General features: G+C 42.5%; 1 protein-coding gene across 4 annotated transcripts in view; it reads left to right on the top strand.

The window, feature by feature from the left end:
• Chka (choline kinase alpha) overlaps positions 1–24,148 on the top strand; it is a 49,347-nt gene that overhangs the window by 15,454 nt on the left and 9,745 nt on the right. For 2 of the 4 annotated variants that reach the window (XM_059263594.1, XM_059263611.1), the window contains exons 2-4: positions 486–597; positions 13,165–13,218; positions 22,326–22,439. In XM_059263594.1, the coding sequence (XP_059119577.1) occupies positions 486–597; positions 13,165–13,218; positions 22,326–22,439 (280 nt within the window). Of the gene's footprint in view, positions 1–485; positions 598–12,199; positions 12,230–13,164; positions 13,219–22,325; positions 22,440–24,148 lie in introns of all 4 variants that reach the window. The other 2 variants (XM_059263619.1, XM_059263603.1) reach the window with 2 other exon arrangements.

The following is a 24,148-nucleotide window of genomic DNA, read 5'->3' as shown; positions in this document are numbered from 1 at the left end:
TGAGCGATTCCTGAGACTACCCATATCATAGAAGAAGAGAACTGGATTTTACCAGGTTGTCCTCTAACTTCCACATGTACTCGGTGGCAACCCCCCTACCAATGAACAACAACAACAAAATTGTTCGAAAATGTTGATAGTGATCAGGACAATATAATGGAAATAGTAGGCTAGAAAAATCCTGGCTTACAGTGAGGCATCAGCATTCCTATTCTTAGTGCCGAGGAATTTTCTCCTTGGTCCTTATTACTTTTAAGGTCCATAAAGGCGGAAATGGTCCTGACTCTAGAGACAACAGATTAAGGATTTTTGTAATTGGTCTTGTGGAATTTGTTTGAAAATGGGAGTTCATCATCAGTGTTTTCAAATATCCTGAGCAAATGAATACACCAAGACTCAGATGAGCACAGGTGTATCATCTGACAGTATGTCTGTGTTCACCAGAAAGAGTGGCTGAGCTTTTCCTTCTGTGTTTTATCTCACAGGGGCGGTCTCAGTAACATGCTGTTCCAGTGCTCTTTGCCAGACTCCATAGCCAGTGTTGGCGATGAACCTCGGACAGTGCTCTTGCGATTATATGGGGCGATTTTAAAGATGGTGAGTTCAGGGGTCTCCTGGGAGAGGGTGGTCCACTGACATTTTCACTCTTTTCTAAGATAGCTGCAAAGAGATCCTAAATGCTGTACACATGTACTAAAGATACTTACTGCTTTTATTTTATTTGGGCTGCACACATGGCTTATTGTTTACAGTGTATTACTTATTTTTTAATCTAATATTAATTAGTAAACTAGGACTCTAGAGAAGTCCTAAGATTGGCCTGACTGTGATTCTACATTGAACTTTTCAGCTCAGACTTAGATGATAAATTCTAACATGAGGAAGGCATTTTAGATGAATCAGCAATATTTTATTCTATATGTACATTTTTTCTTTAAAAATTATTTTATGCATAGAGTGTTTGCCTGCATGTATGTATGTCTGTGCACCATGTGCATGCAGTGCCTGTGGAGGCCAGAAGAGGGTGTCAGAGCTCCTAGGACTGGAGTTTCAAATGGTTGTGAGCTACTGTGTAGGTGCTGGGAATTTAACTCAGGTCCTCTGCAAGAGCAGCTGCTCTTACTGTAAGTATGTACAATTATTAACATGCTGTTTGAATTGTTTCAGAGTTTTAGAGAATGTTATAGTTAACAGTTAACTGTGACCTCAGTGTTGGTGGATGGTTGGATTTATTAACACTTCTCAGAGTTCTCTAAAGCTTTGATTTGTTAGAGTCATAATCTTTGTGGGTTTTTTGTTTGTTTTTTGTTTTTTCGAGAAAGGGTTTCTCTGTGTAGTTTTGATGCCTGTCCTGGATCTCACTCTATAGACCAGGCTGGCCTCGAACTCACAAAGATCTGCCTGCCTCTGCCTCCCGAGTGCTGGGATTCAAGGCGTGCACCACCACCACCACCACCACCACCACCGCCGCCGCCCGACTATAATCTTTGTATTTTATTTGTTTTGGTTTTTTGAGGCAGGGTTTCACTCTAGCCCATGATGGCCTGGAACTCACTATATTAGTTCAGACTGGCCTTAGACTTTAGATACTCCTGTTTCTGCCTCCTGAGTTATTTGATTACAGGCATGTATCCCCAGTTCTACTGGCAAACTGAAAGGGTTTTTTTTGTTTTGTTTTGTTTTTAAAATCTATTTTTCTGTGTATCGGTGCTCTGTATGCATTTATGTCTGTGTACCATGTTTGTGCCTGTTTCCCTTGGAGGCTAGGGAGGTGTCACATCCCCTGGATCTGGAATTAAGAGAATTTTGTGGGCTTCCATGTAGGTGCTGGGAATCGAACTCTGATCCTCAAGAAGATCACCAGTGCTCTCAACCTCTATGTTGTCTCTATAGCCCCAAACTACCTTTTCTTTCTTCTTCTTTTTCTTATTTTATATTATTATTATTATTATTATTATTATTATTATTATTATTATTATTATTTTGTTATTGGTTTTCAAGATGGGGTTTCTCTGTGTAGCCCTGGCTGTCCTGGAACTTACAGAGATCTGCCTGCCTCTCCCTCCTGAGTGCTGGGATTAAAGGCATGTGCTCCAGACTACCATTTTAAAGCATAGTTTTGAAATAATTGGTGAATTAATAAATAAGTCTTATTTTTTTTCCTTTGATTATCACAGTCTGATGTTTCATTCTTGATCTTTGTTAGCGTTTTCTATTTCAGCAGTACTTTTTATAAATAAAGTACTTTAATAAATAGCTGCTGAAATCACTAATGTTAAATCTAATTTGATTATTCAGTCTGCCATTTCTACACACAGCTTAAGTAGCACTTTTTTTTTTAAACTATTATATGTGTATGGGCATACTGCCTGCATGTATGTGCACTATGTGTGTGCCTAGTCCCCAAGGAGAGAGACCAAAGAGGGTGGCGGATCCCCTGAAGCTCGAGTTACAGGCATGTTGTGAGCTGCCATGTGGGTGCTAGGAGTCAAATCTATGTCCTCTGGAAGAGCAACTCATTCCCTTAACCACTGAGCCATCTCTCTAGCCCTAGTAGAAGCATTTTAAATGCTCAAAGTATGTTCTTCCATGTGTTACACTAGAATTTTCATTTTCTTTTTTGAGACAGGATCTCCATATTGTAGCCCAAGCAGGCTGGCCTCAAACTCACAACACTGCTATTGTCTTGGCCTCCTAAATGCTGGGATTATAGGCTAGAGCTGCCATGCCCAGCCATGCTGCCTGCAGTCATGTAGTGCTCTACAACTGTGTTTGATAGTTTGTCTAGTACGATAGTCACCACCCAAGTACATGTGAATGTCAGGCACTGCAGATGTGGCCGATGACCTGACTTTTACATTCTATTCAAATTGATACTGTCCTATGTAGTTGGAGGTTAGTATACTGGATAGCTGAACTCTAGGATGTACTGGGTACCGAATGAGTGATTTTGCAGAAGTCAGCTGCCACCTTTCCCCTGTTAAGACTTCACTGTTAGTTCTTAGTCCAAACCTGGTGACTCAGGCTCAATCCCTGAACCTCCATGGGGAGAAGTAGAGAACTAAGAACTGAAGAGTGTCCTCTGACCTCCATGTGTGCTTTGGCACATAAGCAACAACAACTTACACACTAAATTGAATGCAAGAAAAAAAAATTTAAGAGGCAGACTAGTTAAAGCTATTTAAGGGAGAATTAACTCTTACTGTCTAATAGAGTAGAATGTTTTACACACAGACCATTCGAATTTGGTACATTTATCCAGTTATTTTTTTAAATCAGGAAAATGTTAAATCATCTTCCATTCCTGAAGCCATATCCCCTTATAAGAGGTGGAGACTATCCTTGCCAACCTCTGAGCCAAAAAGTCCATGTGGTTTCTTAGCAGATAAAGAAGCACCTACTGCTTACTCGGCATGGTGGCAGATGTCTTTAATCCCAACGCTCAGGGTTGGGGGCCTGGTAGAGGCAGGCAGATCTCAGAGTTCGAGGCCAGCCTGGATTACATAGTGAGTTGTTCTAGGATAGCTAGGGCTATTTGACACAGAGATACCTTGTCTCAGAAAACAAAAACAAACAAACAAAAACACATACCAAATAATCTCACAAATGATGTAATAGACACTAAACCAATTTTTGATGAAAAAAAGTTATTCATTTTTGTTTCACAGATGGGAACCTTTATTTCCATAAAATTAGCTTAAGTGTAGTTTTTTCATTGAAGTTTAAATGAATCATGAACCTATAGCTTCAGATTACAACTTTTTTTTTTTTTTTGGGGGGGGGCAGTGGGGGGTGTGTGTGTCTCAAACTCTGTAGGGGTCTAGCAGTGATACTTGCTGCCAGCCTGGAGTTTTGGATATTAATAGCTGTTGGCCATTGGGGATACTATGAGAACATAATGAGAGGAATCAAACTCAGGGATGCTGAAAATGGCTGGAGTAGGAGAGAGTAGAGAGGAGGAGACTGAGGAACACATAGACAAGAGCCAAGCCCAGAAAAGTGGAGCTTCCACCGTCCCAGGCTATATATACCTTGGGTTTTAATTCCTTGCAGATATTTCAACAATTACAATTTTTTTGTTGTTGTTTTGTTATTTTTAATTCTGGAGCTCTTAGATTACAACTTTTTGGAATGAGTTGAGCTATCATTGAAGGAAATACTTAAGGTCCACAGTGAGGGCTTTGTTGTTACCACAATAACAACATTGCCAACATTCATAGTAAATTGTCAGGATTTGCATTTACACATGTAGCTGAGAAAATAGGAGTGTCATTACTTTAGTAAATAATAAATCCCATTGCGTTAGTAAACCTCTTTACTAAAGGACAATTTTAATAACAATAGGATTCAGATTTTTCTGTTTTTATCTCTATCTCAGGGAAGCCAACATCTTTTGTGTGTTTGCCCAGACATAAATAAGGTGTCTCCCCAGCCAGCTTTGTACATGCCATGGTAGCCTTTAAGGGTTCATACCCTATTCCTTCCTCGAAGACTAGTGCACATGATAGACTTAATATTTTTCAGAAATTTTTTGATGTTTTGCTTAATTGTAGGACTGATATAATTTAGTATGTTCTTTCCCTTTCCCTATTCTTGTTTTAAACATTTTGAGCTTCTTCCCTCTGAGAATCAGATACTAAGTGGAAATATTTAAGCTCCTTCTTTGATCAGTAACTATTTGAAAAATGCTTTGGTTTAAAATAACTAGCTGCTTCTTAGCTTTTTCATTTCTCCTGATGTTTCGAGATTCTAATGTCCTTTATTTCTGGAGTGGCAGTGAAGTGGCTGCTCTTTGGTGCAGATCTAAGGGTTAGGACCAGAAAGCCAAGGTAACACCTTCTGACTGGGTTAAGGCCCACAGTGTCCCCCTGCCCCAAAACATCTCTCTTCTTATTCCCCTCATTCTTTATTAGATGAGTCATAAGCAGACTTCCCAATGGTGTCCTGCAGGTTCTGTTTAGGATCTGTGTGAGTTTTAGGGGCTTATGTAAAAGTCCCATGTTTAAGAAGGGTGAGAATATTTGCTTTTGAAAATAGAAACACAAGATGAGACAAGGTGCATACTGCACAGTATTTGTAGGAAATTGTCAAACACGAACATACTGGGCTGTTCTTCCCACGACAGCACAATGGAGCGGCTTCTACGTAGCCTCGACTCCATTTAAACGAGAGGCTGTTTTAGCAGTTGGACAGGGGATGAAAACGAAGCTCAAGTATAAAATTACTGTGAACTAAAGGAGTTTAACAGAAAATTTGAAAAGTAAATGGTTCAGGCTTTTCCACTTTGGATGGCGGTATAATTAGTAGAAGAGTTTATAGACATCCGAAGCCAGCTCTCAGTGTAACTTGGGGTTTTTCCTTTCTGGTACTGGGAAGGAACCTGAGCTCTGCAGCATCCTTTAGCATAGAAACAAGTATAACAGTTTGTTTATTTATCATAATTGTGGAAGACACAAATGTCAGTATGGGTTGTCCATGTGGTGTAAGTTGTGTTAGAACAGTAAATATTAAGCCAGGTCCTCTGAATGGCAAGACAGGCCTCCACTCTGGAAAGCCTGGGCATGAGCATCTATAACACACCAAAGAACTCCTTCGAGTACTGTCTGCAAAAATGTTTTAGTTTGTTTTTTGAATAACAGAAGGCTAATATTGCTGTTTGTTTGAATACTAACTATAATATAATTAAAGGTATCAAGGCACAACGCAGATATGTATCAATGATCCAAAGATTACAATTTGGGACACTTGTCCCTTTTGAATTCAGAAGAAAAAAAAATGTCTTATTTTGTCTTAACTACAGTTTAAAAATTAAACTGCAGTAAAATAAAGAATAGCTCGTAGGTAATCAGTACAGAACTACTGGCTACTGAGAAATCACTTGCCCATGAATATTTCTGTGAAGAATTGAGGTCATACTTTGTGCAGTGACTTAAGCACTGAGGTGCCTGGTGGAGAGCCAGGCCCTGGCTTTGAGGCCTGGGAACCATCATCTTTTTTTTGTTACATTAATGTCATTATGAGTTCAAGTTGTTTGGGTAACTTGGCTTTACAAAGATCCCCGTGCTTTGAGAACAGTATAATTCTATCTGTTTCTGAGGAGAAGTGAAACACAGTCCCATTATGGGCACCCGTTTGTCCTGACTAGCATTTCTTAGCTAATGCTCTCCAGATAGAGTTGCCAAATCACTACCTATTGTCTTTCAATACCTGCTTTGGTGCCTTTTGGTAACTAAATAAACCACAGACTGACGTGTCTAATTTTGGCCTATTCAAAGTGTTTTTGTCTTGCTGGTTGTAAATGTTTGGGATTATAGCACAAAGCCAGTGCAGAGCCGGTCTCTTGAATGATGACTATACCACAGCCCACCGCTCTCTGGGAAGGAATATGTTGGGGGAGTGAAGGGTGTGGGGGGTAATGTACCACTTTAGCTGTGTGCATGTGTTCTCTGCTGCAGGCTTGTCCATGCGATCGTGCCTGGAGCACTCTGGTTTCCAGGTGACAGACACGATTCACGGTATAGTATGAGATCTCTGAAGATGGAGCATTCTCTACAGCTTTCATTTCTTTCTTTAGTTTTTGGATTCAAGAAATGCTTTTTAAAAAGAAAATTGTAATGATTGTTAAGTAGCACCAGCTTCAGTTTATGCTGTGCTTAAAGAGGTGTAGTGATTTAAGATTTCATAATGTTACATATTGAAATATCACCTTTTCTTTTTGCTTTTTTTGTCCAAGGCAAACCAGACCCCTATCTTCTGTTTCCTCAGTAGAAAATGACAAACATTTAGTAATCTTCAAAATTCATGGCTTCAATTTGAGAATGCAGTTGAAGTACTTGGGTTCTTCTTTCAACTGCAGCACGCTATGCACATATATCTGTTGGGAGTGGGGTCACTCTGCTTCACCCTCAACATCTTACCCTACGGTTCCAGTTCTGCTATGAAGTCTAGCAGTGCTCACCCAACCTGGAAGTGTGCCAGACTGGAGAGAGGAGACTCCTGGAAAAAAAGTTGCTTGCAAACGTTGAAAATGCAAGAAGTTTGAGGTCAGTCATCACGTTGACTGGAAAAGACGCAAACCCTGAGTTAAAGATAGCTATGTGAGGAAGATAGATAATAAGAAGATACGGTCATAGAAATGACTTGTTTAGATTCCATGAGGTAATTATATAAGCTGAACTTTAAACCATTGCACTGAGAACCTGTTCTGTAAAGTACAGGTTTTGTACTTTATAAATAAATTTTATTAAAAATAAATAAAAAATTATTTTCTTTATTTCTCCATTGAAAGAGAAAGGCTATGACCCATGATAATACTGAGAAGTACACATGCTATAAAATGCTAAGGGCTAGCAAGTGGATCAGTGGATAAAACATTTCCCAACAAGCTTCATGAAATGAATTTGATCCCTAGAATCCATGGTGGAAGGAAAGAAATTGTCTTCTGACTGCCACAGGGATACCATGGATTGTGAGCTTATACATTCATACACACACATGTGCATAGACATAGTAATAACAAGTAAACAGTAAAAACATGTTAGTTGAGTCACATGGCTTTGTGAGCTCCCCAACTATTGTGTTTGGGTTTTTTTGTTTTTGTTTTTGTTTTTCCTAGCCTCACCTGAGATGGAGCAATAGCATTAATTGGTAGCAGGGACTGAGCAGGGATCACAACAGGTGTTGCCTTCCATGTTAAGATGTCTCTTACCAGCCGGGCGGTGGTGGCGCATGCCTTTAATCCCAGCACTTGGGAGGCAGAGCCAGGCGGATCTCCAAAGTGAGATCCAGGACAGGCACCAAAACTACAGAGAAACCCTGTCTCGAAAAACCAAAAAAAAAAGAAAAAAAAAGATGTCTCTTGCCAGGCATGATGGTGTAAGGCCTTTAATCTCAGCATTCAGGCAGCAAGAGGCAGGCAGATCTCTGAGTTCCAGGCCAGCCAGGAACATAGTAAGATCCTCTCTCAAAAACAATTGAAAAAAACAACAATAATAATAAAGGTATGTCACTTAAAATTGAGTGTGGTTGGCTAGCTGGGGTGGAGAATGTAAGTCTTCAGAACCAGGCCTGGGCTATACAGCAATGAAGCCTAAGCCACTATGAGGGCTTCTGGCACTCAGGCAGTTCCTCCCTTCTCTCTTGGGATCCTGGTAGAGCCTAGACCAGGAGATGCTCAGGTTCTGCTTAGTCCTGCATTGGGTGTTAGGTGTTTTTCCAGACTAAACAGGCTGTCTATTCTTAAGCCTCCATAGGTCCCAGGCCATTTTAAAGGGCTACAGTTGCCGGGCGGTGGTGGCTTACGCCTTTAATTCCAGCACTGGGAGGCAAAGGCAGGCGGATCTCTGTGAGTTCAAGGCTAGCCTGGTCTACAAAGGAGTTCCAGGAAAGGCGCAAAGCTACACAGAGAAACCCTGTCTGGAAAAACCAAAAACCAAAACCCAAAAAAACAAAAAGGCTACAGTTTATAGTTTATATTTTATAGAGAGACTTGTTTAAAAAGAGGCCATGGTGGCTACTCACAACTGCCTGTAACTCCAGCTCCAAGGGATCTGACATCTGGCCCCTGTGAACACCTGCATACATGCAGATACCCACACATAATTTAAAAAAGAAGACATTGTAAGTGTTCCAAACAGTTACCTGTCACTTCACACCACCTTCTCTATGCATTTCACTAATTTATTTATATCCACAAACCCAGACTCAGGGCACACCAATGTTTCAACTCACAGATAAACTCTGTTGTTAAAGTTCAGTTAAATCCATTTCCCTCATTAATTGTTTGAGGAGTCTTATTAAGAACTGGCCAAAATTAAATCTATAAAGTCAGTTTGTTTTATGTGATGGTTTCAGTAAGCTTAGAGACAGAAACTTGTTCTAGTATGGAACTAAAAATAGATACCGTGTGTGCATGTGAGTGCTGGTGATTGAGCCCAAGGCCTCCCCTATATAAGGGTTCTGCCACTGAGCTCCAGCCCTAAAAAGTAGCTAAAGGTAACCAGTAGAGCCGGGCAGTGGTGCTTTTAAGCTTTTAAGCCCAGCACTCAGGAGGCAGAGCCAGGCGGATCTCTGTGAGTTTGAGGCCAGCCTGAGCTATAGAGTGAGTTCCAAGAAAGGCTCCAAAGCTACACAGAGAAGCTCTGTCTCGAAAAACAAAAAAAACCAAAAAAAACAAAACAAAAAACAAAAAAAACAAAAAAAAAAGATAGCCAGTAGCAAGCTTAGTAGCCCTGATTGACCTGGAACTCACTATGTAGACCAGCCTGGCCTTGAACTCAGATCCACCTGAGTACAGGGATTAAAGGCATGAACTGCTGCACACTTTTCCATTTTTTTTTTTTTTAATCAAGGCCCTGGGATAGAATGCTCTGAAGATCAATATTTGGTAGTAGGAACAGTTACTACTTTCATAGTCTGATTTAAAATATAAAACCAAGCTGAGGATTAGCTCAGTGGAAGAGAATTTGCCAACCTTGGGGAAAAAACAAGCAAGCAAGCAAGCAAACAAAAACCCACTTAACCTACAAAATCAAAGGTGTTGCTCCCTGGAAACCCTCTCACTCTCCACAGTTCATCATCACTTTTTTAAATCTTTTTTCAATCAATCTATTTGCCCTGGAAAAAAAAGAAAAATAAAATTAAAAAAGAAGGCAACCAAAACCATAAAGCCTTAAGTGTGATTTGTGTTAGATAAAAGAAACATTTGAAAACTGACTCCAAGTGTGTTGCTTACCTTCAAGACATTTCTAAAAGTAGACGGACATGAAGTGAAAATCTATTCTCTCACTTTAGCTGGCAGAATTTATATTTTAAATTTAAACAAGATCAATAAACATAATATTTGCAGGGACAGGAGAGACGGCTTAGTGGTTAAGACCACTTATTGTACTTGCAGAGGATCCAGGCTCAGTTCCTAGCACCTAGGTGATGGCTCATAGTCAAGTGTAACTCCATTTCCAGGGCACCCAACACCTGGCCTCAACAGGCATTGCACACACATGTTCAAATCCACTTTCCAACACACATGTATACACATAATTAAAAATAAAAACATAGGCCTAGAGGTGGTGGTGCACTCCTTTAATTCCAGCATGCAGGAGGATCTCTGTGAGCTCGAGGCCAGCCTGGTCTACAAAACAAGTTCCAGGACAGGCTCCAAAGCTACACAAAGAAACCCTGTCTCGGAAAAAAAAAAACAAAAACAAACAAACAAAAATATAGAATAATAAAAAAAACTTAAAAGCACAAATAAGCTGGGCGGTAGTGGCGCATGCCTTTAATCCCAGCACTCGGGAGGCAGAGCCAGGCGGATCTCTGTGAGTTCTAGGCCAGCCTGGTCTACAGGGTAAGATCCAGAATAGGCACTAAAAACACACTGAGCAACCCTGTCTTGAAAAACAAAAACAAAACAAAACAAAAAAATCCACAAATAAGTAGATATTAAATATGTCCAGCAAGAAAGCTCAGTGAATGTAAGCATATGTCATGCTGACCTGACATCGTGAGTTCGGTTTCTGGAACCCACAGTGGAAGGAGAGACTCAGCTTCCAAAGAGTATTTTCTGACCTCAGACACACACAAGATAGTAAAATAACTGTTAAAATTTTTGTTTTATAACTTGAAAAACAATTTCAACTTTATAATTAGTTGGAGGAAAATGTAAAGTTGTGCTAAATGTTTATACAGTTTATTTTAATCCTTGCCTTAAATAAAATATGCCACTAATATAAATTACTACAGAGTCAAAGTCCTAATTTGCTTCCTGTCTTTAGGACAGAGTCTTTGGGACTTTCACAGAGTAGGTGTCTCACACAGAATAGGTCTGCTTGACACACCGGAAGAAGTGTCTGCCTTAAGAATTCATGACTTCATGGCCATCTGTCTTCCTGCTTTGAGGTTTCCTGTCCCTTCTCCTGGGTTCCAGCTCATTTTGTACTGAGGAAACAGAACGTGGGACTGCAGAAGTCCGTCTTGCCTTTGCGATGGTGCTCTTATGTTAAATCATAGCTTCATTTGGAATGGGATGGGGTGGGTGAGTGTGGGAAAGTAGCAATGGAATTTATGTCCACTTCTTGTAACAACATGCTAAAAAACTTGTCCTGGGACTAAGCTAGTTTGTCTTTTTAGGTAAAGTGACTTGTTTTGGAGAGCACCATTAGACAGGGAAAGGACTTCTGTTAGCTAACAACCTGTTAACTGTCTCCCTAAGATACAGTTAGAGCAGTAACAGAATAGGAATAACCATAGTCATTTAGGGCTTTGTACAGGTCAAATCCCGTTACAGCAAATTTCATAGGATGTGCAAATTCCTTATTTGTCCTGACTTTCTACAGAGTATTACTATGTAATTATCAGACCAAGGAACTTGTTTTATTTGTAACTTTCCTTGAAGGGAAAAAAAAAAAAAAAAGCACAGAGACATTTAGCTCAATTTGTTCTCCTGATTCACAAGCAGCCAGTTCCCCCATTTGGGGGCATGGACAGCTAGTCAGCTTTCAGGCACTAGGTTACTCCCTGAAGACGTTTGCCATGTGCAGCACAGCACAGTGTTTGCTTGCCCATACCAGCCCCAGCAAGAAGCACCAGGATTTTCTTTGTGCTTTGGAAGAACACTAACAATAAAAAATGGAGCCCCTCATTCATTGGGAACCTGTAGATTCCTTGAGATAGACTGCTGTGTGAGTCAGGCAATGGTGCCAGTGCCAGAGTGTTGGGTATGAGCAGCTGTAACACTCTCTGACACTTGAGTCAACTCTCAGCAAAGAGCAGGGGTTATTGTTATACTTTGTTTTTGTCCTCTCATTGTAACGGGATTTCACCTGTAACATCTAGATGTTCATCAGAGAAATGCAGATTACACAGATGAAAATGTCACACCCTGTTTGTACTGACCGCCCTCTTTCAAATGTACTCACCCGCATGTTATGTTTACCATTGCATATGTGTGAATACGAGCGGTAGGAACCTTTTGCAGGTAGCTTTATGAACATGGATGTTTATTTTGTCTGCTTTAATAAAGAAGTAAGAAATGTACTTTTTTATACCAAGCACATTAAGATATCTGTGGAATGTTATTTGGTATATGATGGTGAGATCAGTTGCTATAAATCACAGGGTGTTTTGAATGCTGCTAGAGTAGCCAGTGTTGCTTAACGTGGCGTTTTTTTTTTCCTGTCCACACTTTCCACCCTTGGTACAGGTGTTTTTGATAAAGCTGTGGAATGGCAAGGTATGTTTTTTATGGGATGTTCAAGAATCTGTTAGCTTAAAATTCTTTTACAGAGGTTTCCTTTACAGGATTCCTTTTGAGTTTGGCTCAAGTAAACCTGATGTAATTGTAACATAACAGTTTTGAAGGCAGCTGAGTGTACAATTTTGACATAACCCTTAAATTTCTGGTTTTATTTTTTCCCTTACCCTTACCAAAGGACAGTGTTTCGGTTTTAAAGCACTCGGGGTGGGGGTGGCTTGAAAATATGTGACCTGTAAGAAGTAGCCCAGGCTCTATGCCGGTCAATGGTCCAGTATTTTGTTATTGTTAGAAGCTTGGTTGCCAGTAATTTTCAATTTCAAGAGGAAAGTGATGTAAAAGTAGCTCCTAATATATCAGTTATCAGATAATCCTAGGGTTTTGTTCCATGCAGTCCTCTGTTTGCTAGAGGAACAGTTGAGATTGAACTTGCACTGGTTGGAGTGAAGAGCTGGTGGCAGGTGTGCAGAGCTCACACTAACTTTCTGCCTGCTTAGTGTTTTCCTCTCTGTCCACATTGTCTGCCTGCAGCCCTCCAAAGGCATGTTGACATTCCTGTTTTGCAGGTTCCCTTGAGAGAACCACATAGCTAATTCAGGCAGAGCTTTAGAAGGCTCCATTAGAAGGGAGCACTCTCTAGTGACTTTCCTCTAATAATGAAATTGTGAAAGGTACATGGGGATGGTCACCAGCAGCACATCCCTTTCCTTGTAGAAAGATGAAGCACTTTGAAGGTGTTGGTACAAGTGCTGGAGACTGCTGGTGCCTTTAGACTACGCCGGTCACCTGGGGGGCCAAAAAGCCCTTGTTAAAGAGCTGAGGTGTTTTGTGAACACCCATTCTGTGGTTGCAAAGTTAGTGTCTGCTCAGTGTGCTCCATCTCACCGGAAGTGTTTGCTTTTTCTCATTCATAGAGGTCCTGTAATAAAGAGGGATCCGAACAAGCTCAGAATGAAAATGAATTTCAAGTAAGTAATTGAGTCCATTCTCATCTGCATGAGCTGTAAACTGGTGGTGTCCAGCCTCTCCAAATTGTGGTTGGCAGGCTTGGTCTCTATCCATGGAGACTTCTGATCTTTGATCTTTCTCAAAAGAATGCCTTTGGACCAGTTGGAGCCAGTTCACTGAGGCTGAGCCACAAGGGGCCTCCAGACTCCTGAGGGTAAGGAGTCAAATTGACTGTGGTGGCCATTTCTAAGCAGTGTTTGAGATGCTGAGAGATGCAGGCTTAGGAAATAATCTCTGATACTCTGATGTGGAAGCACCTGGCTTCTCTGGCAGTGTCTCACCACTTCTAGATGTTCCCGCACCATCGTTAGGAAGCAGATCACTGCCTAGTTGTCTCACTGGCACTCTTCCTTTGAGGAAATGGCAGTGCTTGTTCTGGGTATGGTAGCCAGGTTGGGAAGGCTTCTTCCCAGATTCTGAAAAATGTGCATTCAAGGGAACTTTGAGACTCTAGGTATGGAGTAGTGGAGAGTGGGCACCTTGTGAAGATTCTCTTGTGTGTTTAGGCTTATAGGAAGAGGTTCTTGTGTGCATAAGATGGTCAGTGTGACATAGCCAGCTGGCCACCCCTAGGAGCTTCTGAACTGGGAGATGGTGCTTCCTGCTTCCCCTGTTAGGTCGCAGCTGTAGTAGCAACCCAGTAGCAGAGCCCCTCATCCCAGCAGTACCCTGCTTTGCTTGCTGGCACCACATTCTTGTTCATTCCTCCCTTGGGTTTCAAATGCCATCCTCAAAGACAGTCACAGCTGCCACTCTCCTTCCTTCTCAGGGTCTGCTCCTCAGGGAATCTGACTTTACCTGTGATCTTTGGGGATCGGTGTGCACACAGTTGGTTACTGAGTATGAAGGAGTTGGTTTCCATTCCTCATTGAGTCCCTTTAACATCTCCCCTCCTTGGTGAGATAACAGCAGGTAAAGGTGCTTGTTGTCAAGTCTGGCCACCTATGTTCTGTCCCCAGAACCCACATGGTAGAAGGCGAGAACCAACTCCCACAAATTGTCCTCTGACCTCCACATGTGCATGCACACACATAGAAACACATGCATACATAAATGCAAAAATAATTGTCCTCTTCTGACTATTGCTCAGGTCCCACAGGACTTTCCCTCATGCCCTCTGTAAAGGAGGACGTTTTCTGTCCAGCCGCTCACAGGTGGGGCTGCTCTCTCTGCTTCTTCCATCTTGCATCCAAACATTTACCAACAGAAATCCCAGCTCTCTAAGACTCACATATTCCTCCCCTCCCATTCACCCTGGTCTTTGGGCTGTCTGCTTCTTGCCTTCCTTGTGTCAAGGTTCTACAACAACCTGTTGGAGTCCATTCCTTCTGGCATCTTTCTGTGGTCCAGATAATATTCTGTTCTCCACTGCATCCCTCCTGAACTCTCCAGTCTTTCCTTCTGCTGTCCTCTCCAGTAAGTGTGCCCTGACTGTCTCCAGAAGGTGATAGGACCCTCTTGGTTGTGTAGGGCTTCAGCAGTCCACCTCTGCTAACCTCCCAGCTTACTTTGGCTTCTTGGAGATCTGTAGTCCAGAGATTGCTGCTACCTTCTTACTCCATCAGCACTCCTGATCACCCAACTGTTCTTCTAAGACCTTCTCCTCCATATATCCTCAGTTCTTTCTTCCACTTGTCTCTTCTGTGCTTACCTTTAACACCTGCCATGCTGAACCTAAGCACCTCAAATGCTTGCTTGCATTGTACTGCATCCACAGCCCCTGAGCTGTGGAACTCTAGAGAATCACATAGTTGGGAGAGCTGGTGCTCCACCTCAGGAGTGCTTGCTGTATGGCAGCCTGCTGAACTTCACCCTTGGGTTTGCCTTTGGGTTCTAAGGGCTGTTTCAGATATCTATTTTCTCTTCCAGCTTTCCTGTCCCCACCCTAGGCATGCAGTATGAAGCTCATTCTTCAGCTGCTCATCCCTCATCTGACATCTACTCCAAGCCCTATTCTATGCCGTCTTTTCCACTGGCTGCCCCGTGAGGAAATCTTTCTCTTGCATTCAGCATGTCCACTCCTCCACTCCTCTTGTTCTTTCGGCTTCACTTCTCAACCTGTTGTCATTGTCCTCCATTCCTTCTACATACAGGGAGCCAGGTGCTCTTCTGGATGTCCTTTCCACCTCAGTGCAATGAGGCCAGCCTGCGCTACAGAGTGAGCTCCAGGACAGGCTCCAAAGCTACACAGAGAAACTCTGTCTGGAAAAAACAAAACAAAACTGATTCACTCCTGTAATTTCAGTACTTGGAGGCTGAAACAGAAAGATTACTGTGAGTTTGAGGTCAACTTGGGCTGTGGAGTTAGATCTTATCTAAAAATCTTAAAACTTCCCCCACCTCTGTTTGTGCTAGGGTTTGAACTCAGGACCTCCCTGTCTCTAGGTGGGAATGGCAGCATATGACTGCAACACCAGCACTTGAGGGGCTCAGGCAGATCATAAATTCAAGGCCAGGGTTATGTAGACCCCATTTCAATCAAACAGAAGATGGATCTGGTAGCACAGGCCTGGAGTCTCAGCTACTTGGAAGGCTGAGGCAGGAGAATCACAAGTTGGCCTACAGAGAGAGTTCAAGGCCAGCCTGGGCAATTTAGTGAGATCCTGCTTCACAATAAAAGGTGAAAAAGCAGAAGGGCTGGAGAGATGACTCAGAGGTTAAGAGCACTGGCTACAGAGGACCTAAAGTTTGCTTCCCATCACCCACATGGTAGCTCACAATCAGCTGTAACTCCAGAGGATCTGACACCCCTTTCTGGCATCTGCAGGCAGTAGGCATACATAGGCACAGGCATACACAGAGGCACAATACCTACATATTAATAGGTAATAAAATCACCACCACCACCACCACCACCACCACCACCACCACCACCACCCACACACACACAAGATTTCTCTATGTAATAGTCCTGGCTGTCCTGGAACTCACTCTGCAGACCAGGCTGTCTTCAAACTCAGAGATCCACCTGCCTCTGCCGACTTAGTGCTGGGATTAAAGGCATGCGCCACCACTGCCCATCTAATAAATAAAAAAAAATTAGAGGAAAAAGCAGGGTGGGGCTATAACCTAGTGATAGAATGCTTACAAGACATGATAGCAAGTGCACACCACCATACCTGGCTTTTTCATCTAAGTTCTGGGGACCAACTTAGAGTGTCATGCATGCATGGTAAGCATTTGACCAACTGGGTTCTCCCTACAGAAGTGAAATTTTATAGATATAATGAAAAGTCTTAATTTGTTTCCATGCCTCATCTAGGTATCTCTCTCTTCTGTTCACCCTTTCCTATCTAATACTTGTCCCCATCATTCCTCTGAAGCTCTTGTTTTTATCACCAGCAACTACATTGTGAAGTCCAGTGGCCACTTGGCTTTCCAATTTTTTTTCCTGAGGGTCCTGTTTGACCCTCAGCAGCATCTGTAGCTCCTCCTTCCACAAAGGCAGCCATTTTACCTCCTCTTTTCCATTCTCTTCCTTCCACTGCCCAGCTTTGAGTCAGTGGTTTGCAAGTGGTAGGTAATAGGAAATGTTAGAGCTTTTGGTTCTTTGGGCTTTTTTTTTTTTTTTTTTTTTTAAAGATTTTATTTATTATCTATACAATGTTTCTGCCTGCATGTTTGCCTGCATACCAGAAGAGGGCACCAGATCTCATTGTAGATGGTTATGAGCCACCATGTAGTTGCTGGGAATTGAACTCAGGACCTCTGGAAGAATAGCCAGTGCTCTTAACCTCTGAGCCATCTCTCCAGCCCCTTCTTTGGGCTTTTTAGTAGACAACATTTTGGTGTGTTGTCTAGGCTCTTAGTCTAGCAGAGGACTAGGGTGTGCATGTTGCACCCAGCTTGCTTTTTAAATGAGATGGATAGAAAATATAAGGGAGCATTGTACAGTTGTGAGAATGAGTGTTGATAGGTGTAATGTTCAGTTGTGTGTATTGCTGGGTAAATGCTATTTTTTAGGGGGTGGCGGTTGGTTTTTTTTTTTTGAGACGGAGTTTTTCTGTGTAACAGCTCTGGCTGTCTTGGAACTCCCTCTGTAGTTCAGGCCTCTAACTCATAGAGATCAGTGTGCTTCTGCCTCCTGTAAATACTAATATAAAAAAAAGTATTTTTTACTCCTTTATAATTTCATGCATGTATATGATGTATCTTCAAAAAATTTTTCAAATTTATGTCTATGCTTGCATGTATTATGTGCATGTGCCCTGTGTGTGTGCCTTGTGCCCTCAGAAGTCAAGAGAGGGTGTCGAATTCTCTGTAACTAGAGTTAAAGATGATTGTGAGCTATCATGTGGGTTCTGGGAATCAAACCAAGGTCTCGTACAAGAGCAACAAGTGCTCCATTCCCTATATAATGTATCTCAATTATGTTAACCCTTTATTCCCCTTCTACTCCTCCAGACCCCACCTATGTCCTCTTTCCACCTTCTTGTCCTCTTGAGTCCAGTTAGTACCGACTTCATGCACTTGGATGTGGGCCATCCATTAGAGCATGGGGAACCAGGCAGGGCTCAACACTTGGACAAAATTGACTCTCCCTTCCCCAGGAACCATTAACTGCTAGTAACTGCTAACAACCCCTCAGCTGAGAGTGGGATCTTGTAAGCCCCTCCCCCTGGACTGGAATGTTGACTGGCTTGATCTTGTGCAGGCCTTTTGTAGGTGAACACAGCTGCGCGTGAACTCATGAGTGCAACAGCCATGTTATGTCACAAACACATTTTTTGACGACGTTCCTACTCACCACCTGGCATTATACTCTTTCTACCTCCTCTCCTTGATGTTTCCTGAGCCTTAGGGACTCTTACTTACCCGATTGCTGCAAGGCCATTGCTGTAGTGTGGGAGTTCTCAGGAACAGGCCAGTTTTTCTTTTGCTCTGGGAGTTTGCTCAGTGCATGAACTTTCAGTGTATGTTACTTAACATGGTCCTTTCTGGCCTGGTTGGTTGCCCTATTCTAGCTACAGCCACACTGCCTCACACTTCCTTCCCTGCCCCAGACTTCCTCCATCAGAACAGCTCATAGCTTATTTGTACCCTGCACTCTTGGGTCCTGGGTCAGTTCAGTGTTGTCTCTTTGGAAATCCTTGCCCTTTCATAACCTGTCTTTCCAGCCTTGTGTCCCTTCATGGCTTTGACTTTAGTCATTTCCTATTTCTCTCTGTGGTTTTGTACAGATGAGGCCTGATGGGGCTTATTCTTTGATTCCTTGACACTTAGCACTAGATATATACCAAATTTTTTCTGGTGTTTGTTTGTTTGTTTTGTGTATGGTTTTTCAAGACAAGGTTTCTCAGTGTAACAGTTCTGGCTGTCCTCGAATCAGCTTTGTAGACCAGGCTGGTCTCGAACTCTAAGAGATCCACCTGCCTCTGCCTCCTGAGATCCACCTGCTGAGATTAAAAGTGTGTGCCACCACTGCCTGGCCACATTTTATGTTTTTAATGAATGAATGAATTTTTTTTTTTTTCTGAAACCAAAGTAAATAGTTGAGGCATTGATTTCTCCAAAAAGTAGCACTAGCCTGTGGCTGACCCAGATGGCTGTGTGGAGGGGTGGGCTGTGGATCAAGCCCTGGTTCTGTTCACTGCTCACTTGCTTCAAGACGCCACCAGGGAAAACCATCAGGGGCTTAGAAGTGCTTATGTCTCTGTCTTGGCACCATTTCTATGTTTATGCTGATGGGCTCTGCAGGAGTCTAGACAGAATTCTAATTCAGGTCCCAGCGACAGTGCTGTCACACACATACACAGGTGCTAAACTCGCTGAACTTTAAATCTACACATGAGACCAGGTATTGTATTGCTGCCTGCAGTCAAGGACTGGAGAAGTTGATACAGGGGGATTGGGAGTTTAAGAGTAGCCTGAACAATCATGGAAAGATTTTGTCTCATAAACCAACCAGGAAAGGCTGGTAAGAATGCTCAGGGAATAAAGGCAACTTACTACTAAGCCTAATGACCTGAGTTCAGCCTCCAGTGCCCAAGTGGAAAGAGAAAACCAACTCCTGGAAGTCGTCTCCTGATCTCCATATTGTGGCATGTGGGCAGCCACACATGTGCAAGCTCACATTCTCTCTCTCTCTCTCTAATTTTTTTTTTAAAGTTGATAAAGTGCTTGCCCAGCATGTACAAAGCCCTGGATTCCATGTGCAAGCATTCATAAACTGGGTATGATGGTTCACACTTTTAATCCCAGGATTAAGGAAATAGAGGAAGGAAGATCAGAAGTTCAGGTTAGCTAATAACCAGTTCAAGATCAGTCTGCTACGTAAGACTTTCAACCCTCGTGATCATTTTAGTCCCTCTGCAGTGTGGATGGTTGGAAAACAAATTTTAATCATAACAAAGAAGATTAGATTGGAAGTTAGAAAGTGGAGGTGTCGGGGGGAGTTCTACAGATGGCATATAGCTACAAGGAGCTGTACCTGCTAGATTGCCTGCTCTAGAACTTACCCAGGATCCTCGTGTTCAGTTATGGTCAGGCTCTGCTTGCTTTTGCAGTTTCCACTGTAGGCGGCGCCGAGGAGACTGCTCCCAGCCCACAGGGGAGAGGACTACAGCAGAGGACACCTTGAGGGCCTTCGCTTGAGCTCCCCTGAGAGTCTCTGCAGTATCGGGCTTCAGGTCAGACAGGGCTGCAGTGACTATGCCTCCTAAGCCAATGTGTTAAGAGGGTCAGATGAGCAATGAAAATATTTCATCTGCTAAACAGAGGTATTTGGTGTTATCAAAAAGATATAAGTCCATGTAATACCTAATTCCTTAATCTGATCAAGTTAATATATGTATATTTTCAAATACACTTGAAATTAGTAAATTCAGACTGAACCTCAAAAGATATAATTAGACTAATACAGGGATTATACAAGATTATAGTTAAGCTCTAATTGTGGGGAATTGGGAACAAGCACTTGTTTACACACCAGGGAAGTGACTGACTTATGACTTTGTGTACTTTGACACCTTTGGAAACAGCTTTTCTTTCTTTTGTCTTACTAGCTATAGCATTCTACCATTGTCCAATGAGCTTGACCTCAGATTCTGAGTTCAGTTTTTGCCTTTGTTTAAAACAAAACAAAACAAAACAAAAAAAACCTTTGGAATTGAGGACCAAGCCTAGCATCTTACACTTGCTAGGCAAGTGCTCTACCACTGAGCTAAATCCCCAACCCCCCTGAGTTTTGTATTATGAATGCTGTAAGCATGTTTTTCTGGGATCATTTTTTTTTTTTGGGTTTTTCGAGACAGGGTTTCTCTGTGTAGCTTTGCGCCTTTCCTGGACCTTGCTCTGTAGACCAGGCTGGCCTCAAACTCACAAAGATCCGCCTGCCTCTGCCTCCCGAGTACTGGGATTAAAGGCGTGTGCCAACACCGCCCGGCCACAGCACATTTCTTAACAAAGGGTGATCAGAATCACCTGAGAGCTGGGAAGAAGAACAGTTGTGTTTTTAGAATGAGCGACACACCTATTGGTGTGGAATTGGGGCCAAATGAGATACTCAGTGGGCAGAGGCACTAGCACACAGGTCTGGCCACCTGAGTTTGAGCTCCAGACCCCATAAATAAGGTAGTAGGAGGGAAAGAACTCCATGAAATGTAAGTGCCTGCAGATAGAAAATAGTTTTTGAAATGTACTGGAATCTGAACTAGAACCTGAGAATAAATGGGTAATGTTATTTGTGAGTGTCAAGGTCCCTTTCACCCTAGCATTCTAACAAATGACAACTCACATGCCCTGATTTTCTGTTTTGGGAGTGACTGTCAACTGGGAAAAAAGCATGAGTTTTGAGTCATAATTATTATACAGCCATGACTAAAGATAGAAAATGGAGGGAGGAGGCTGGAGAGATGCCTCAGTGGTTAAGAGCATTTGTTTCTCTTGCAGAGGACCCAGGTTCGCTTCCTAGTATCTATTCAGTGGCTCACAACCATCCAAAACTCCACTTCCAGTGGAGTGCCAGATCCAGTGCCTTTTGACTTCCTCAGGCAGCAGGCCATGCACATTGTGCACATATATTTATGCATAGAAACACTCATACATACAAAGTAAATAAATCTAAAGAGCATAGCAGCTTTATAGAGAATTTAGCATAGTCGTTAGAATTGAAACTCAAAACCTGGCACCCACAGACTAGGCAGGAGACCTTTGGAGCATTCAGGTGCACTTGACACTCAATGGAGAATCAGGTCATCTTCATTAGAATGGAGGGTGGTGTCTTTGAGAGGCCAAGGGTGAGACTTAAAAAGTTAGGTTGAGTAATAAATAATAGTAAAATAGTAATAAATAATAGTAAAAAATAAATAGACACAGTAAAAGCAGTGGCCCTTAACAATAAAAGAGGCCCTTAAGCCAGCTTGTAACTGTAAAGTAACTTGTTTTGGGAAGCATTGTTTGACATGAGAAAGGACTTATGCTAGCAGATAACCCACTGTCTCCCAAAGATATTGTTCACATGCTAAAAGCATAGGAATAGCCACAGACATTTAGGACTGTGCACAGGTTGAGGCTGGGGATATAGTTCCACTTGGTAGAGTTCTTACATAGCATGTAAGAAGTCCTGGGTTGGGTCCCCTGTAACAAAATAAAGTGAGCATGGTGGCACATGCCTGTAATCCCAGCAGAGGCAGGAGAATCATCTGCTACATAGGTAGTTCATGGCCAGTCTGGGCTATCTGAGATTTTCTCAAAACAAGCAAACAAAAAGTGTTAACACAGCTTTTTTAGTAGGATACCAAATTTTTGTCTTAAAGTATTTTTTACAGAATATTAATGTGTAACATTGGGTTATAAAACTTTTTCTTCTTAACTTTACTTGGAGGGAAAATTGTATTTTTGGAACTAGTGACCTAAATTAAATTTTAAACATCTCTATATATAAAATGCTGTGAGCTAGATCCTGTACAAGTTGGGGGGGGAGAGGAGAGAGTGTGTGTGGCGGGGCTGAGAATCATTGTCCATGCCATGCCAAAGAGTGGCCTAGAGGCCTGGAGGAACCTGCTCCCGAGAAAGCCCTTTCTGCCTAGGAAAACACTAACACCTGCTCTGTTCACACCTGTTCTAGGGGGCCGAGGCGATGGTTCTGGAGAGTGTTATGTTTGCCATTCTTGCAGAGAGGTCACTTGGGCCAAAACTCTATGGCATCTTTCCCCAAGGCCGACTGGAGCAGTTTATCCCGGTAAGATTATGTAAATCACAGGCAAGAGGGTGGACCCAGTTCCTCCTAGCAGCAAAAGCCTAAAATCCTGTCATTTGAAATATTAAATGTAGGATTTATAAATGTGAGAAATAGTAAATGGGAGATAGCTCAGCAGGCATGAGCTCTTGTTGCTCTTCCAAGAATTCGGTTTCAATTCTCAGCCAGGTAAAGGTGGCGCACACCTTTTTAATCCCAGCACCCGGGAGGCAGAGGCAGGCAGATCTCTGGGTTTGAGGCCAGCTTGGTCTACATAGTGAGTTCCAGGACAGCCAGAGTTACACAGAGAAACCCTATTTCAAAAAACCAAAAGGAAAAAAGAAGGAAAAGAAAAGAAAAAATGTTAAGCCAGATTGGCTCATACCTGTGATGCCAGCAGGCTGAGGCAAAAGGTTACTCCAAATTTGAGGCCAGCCTGAGCTACACAGTTGAGACCCTGTCTATAAAACAAACAAGAAGGCTAGGCATGGTGATACATCTTTAATCCCAGCATACAGGAAGCAAAGGTGTACTTGGAGACCCTAACCTGCTCTGCGTCTTAAGTTCCAGGCTAGACAGTGAGATGCTGTCTTAAAGCAAGCAGAGTTTCCTATAATGAGTGTGTTGTGTTCTGTGTAAGACCTGACAGCAGCTGCTTAGGAGTAGCCCTGAATCTCTTTGTTGCTTCATTTCTCTTGTGCTTGATTTAATCTTGTACTCTTTTGCTCCTTGTGGCCTTAGGAGCAACAGGTTAAAACACAGTTTAAGTGTGTAATGGGCTTAAACTACCTAGCTTTGTTAAGTACTCTGTATGGTTGCAGCAGCCTGAGGACACATTTCTAGGAGTGTTCCTTTTGCTAAATGTTATGTGACTGTAGTAGTTTTTCTGTTTTGTTATTCAAGACAGGGTTACTCTGTGTAGCCCTAGCTGTCCTGGAACTCTCTTTGTAGGCCAGGCTGCCCTCAAACTCACAGAGATCCATCTACCTCAGCCTCCTGAGTGCTGGGATTAAAGGTGTGTGCCACCACCCTGGCTATAGTGGCATTTTTGAAAGCTGAGTGAGCTGTCCTCAGAAGTCCTGAGTGTCTGATTAGTGAAGCTGATTCCCCGTCCATGTAATAACATGGCTTGTTGAAAATGCTGTAGAGAAGATTCCAGAATCGAGGAGATTGAGCTCCATGCATGGTTCTTAGTGCTAGGTGTCAAATACCTTCACTGTTGAGATTTACACTAGATTAGATAGCATCTCCTTCACCTGGAAGCTGTGAGAGAGTTAGTGTTGTTCCTGTCCAATGCAACAGGAAACGAGGCCCTGAGGAATGAAGTCACACACCTAGCTCATATCTTTGAAGCAAGAATTTGAGCAGGATTTCTCTAACTGGGCAGCACTCCCTGCCCTGTGCCTGCTGCTTTGTACCTTCAGGGAGACCCCACCCTGAATCCTGTAGGGGTACAGCTTGTGTGGAGAAGCCAAAGGATTTCCTGGACCACCCTGTGGAAGGGCTGTCAGGATGAGCCGGGTCTCAGGCTACATCAGCGACAGCACAATGTCTATAGCTTAGTGTCTGACCTTTATGTCCACATAGTGTGGCACATGTCTGCTCCATTTCAACCCTGGTGCTAAGGACACAGCAGGAGCAGTTGGCAGCCCTCTTGAACCTACGGCTTCTCTAATAGGATATTCACTGATAGAGCACTGAGGATTACTGAA

The sequence above is a fragment of the Peromyscus eremicus genome, chromosome 1 (assembly GCF_949786415.1).
Source record: "Peromyscus eremicus chromosome 1, PerEre_H2_v1, whole genome shotgun sequence".
NCBI lineage: Eukaryota > Metazoa > Chordata > Mammalia > Rodentia > Cricetidae > Peromyscus > Peromyscus eremicus.
The sequence above is the reverse complement of the archived record's forward strand: the minus strand, read 5'-3'. Positions and strand labels throughout refer to the sequence as shown.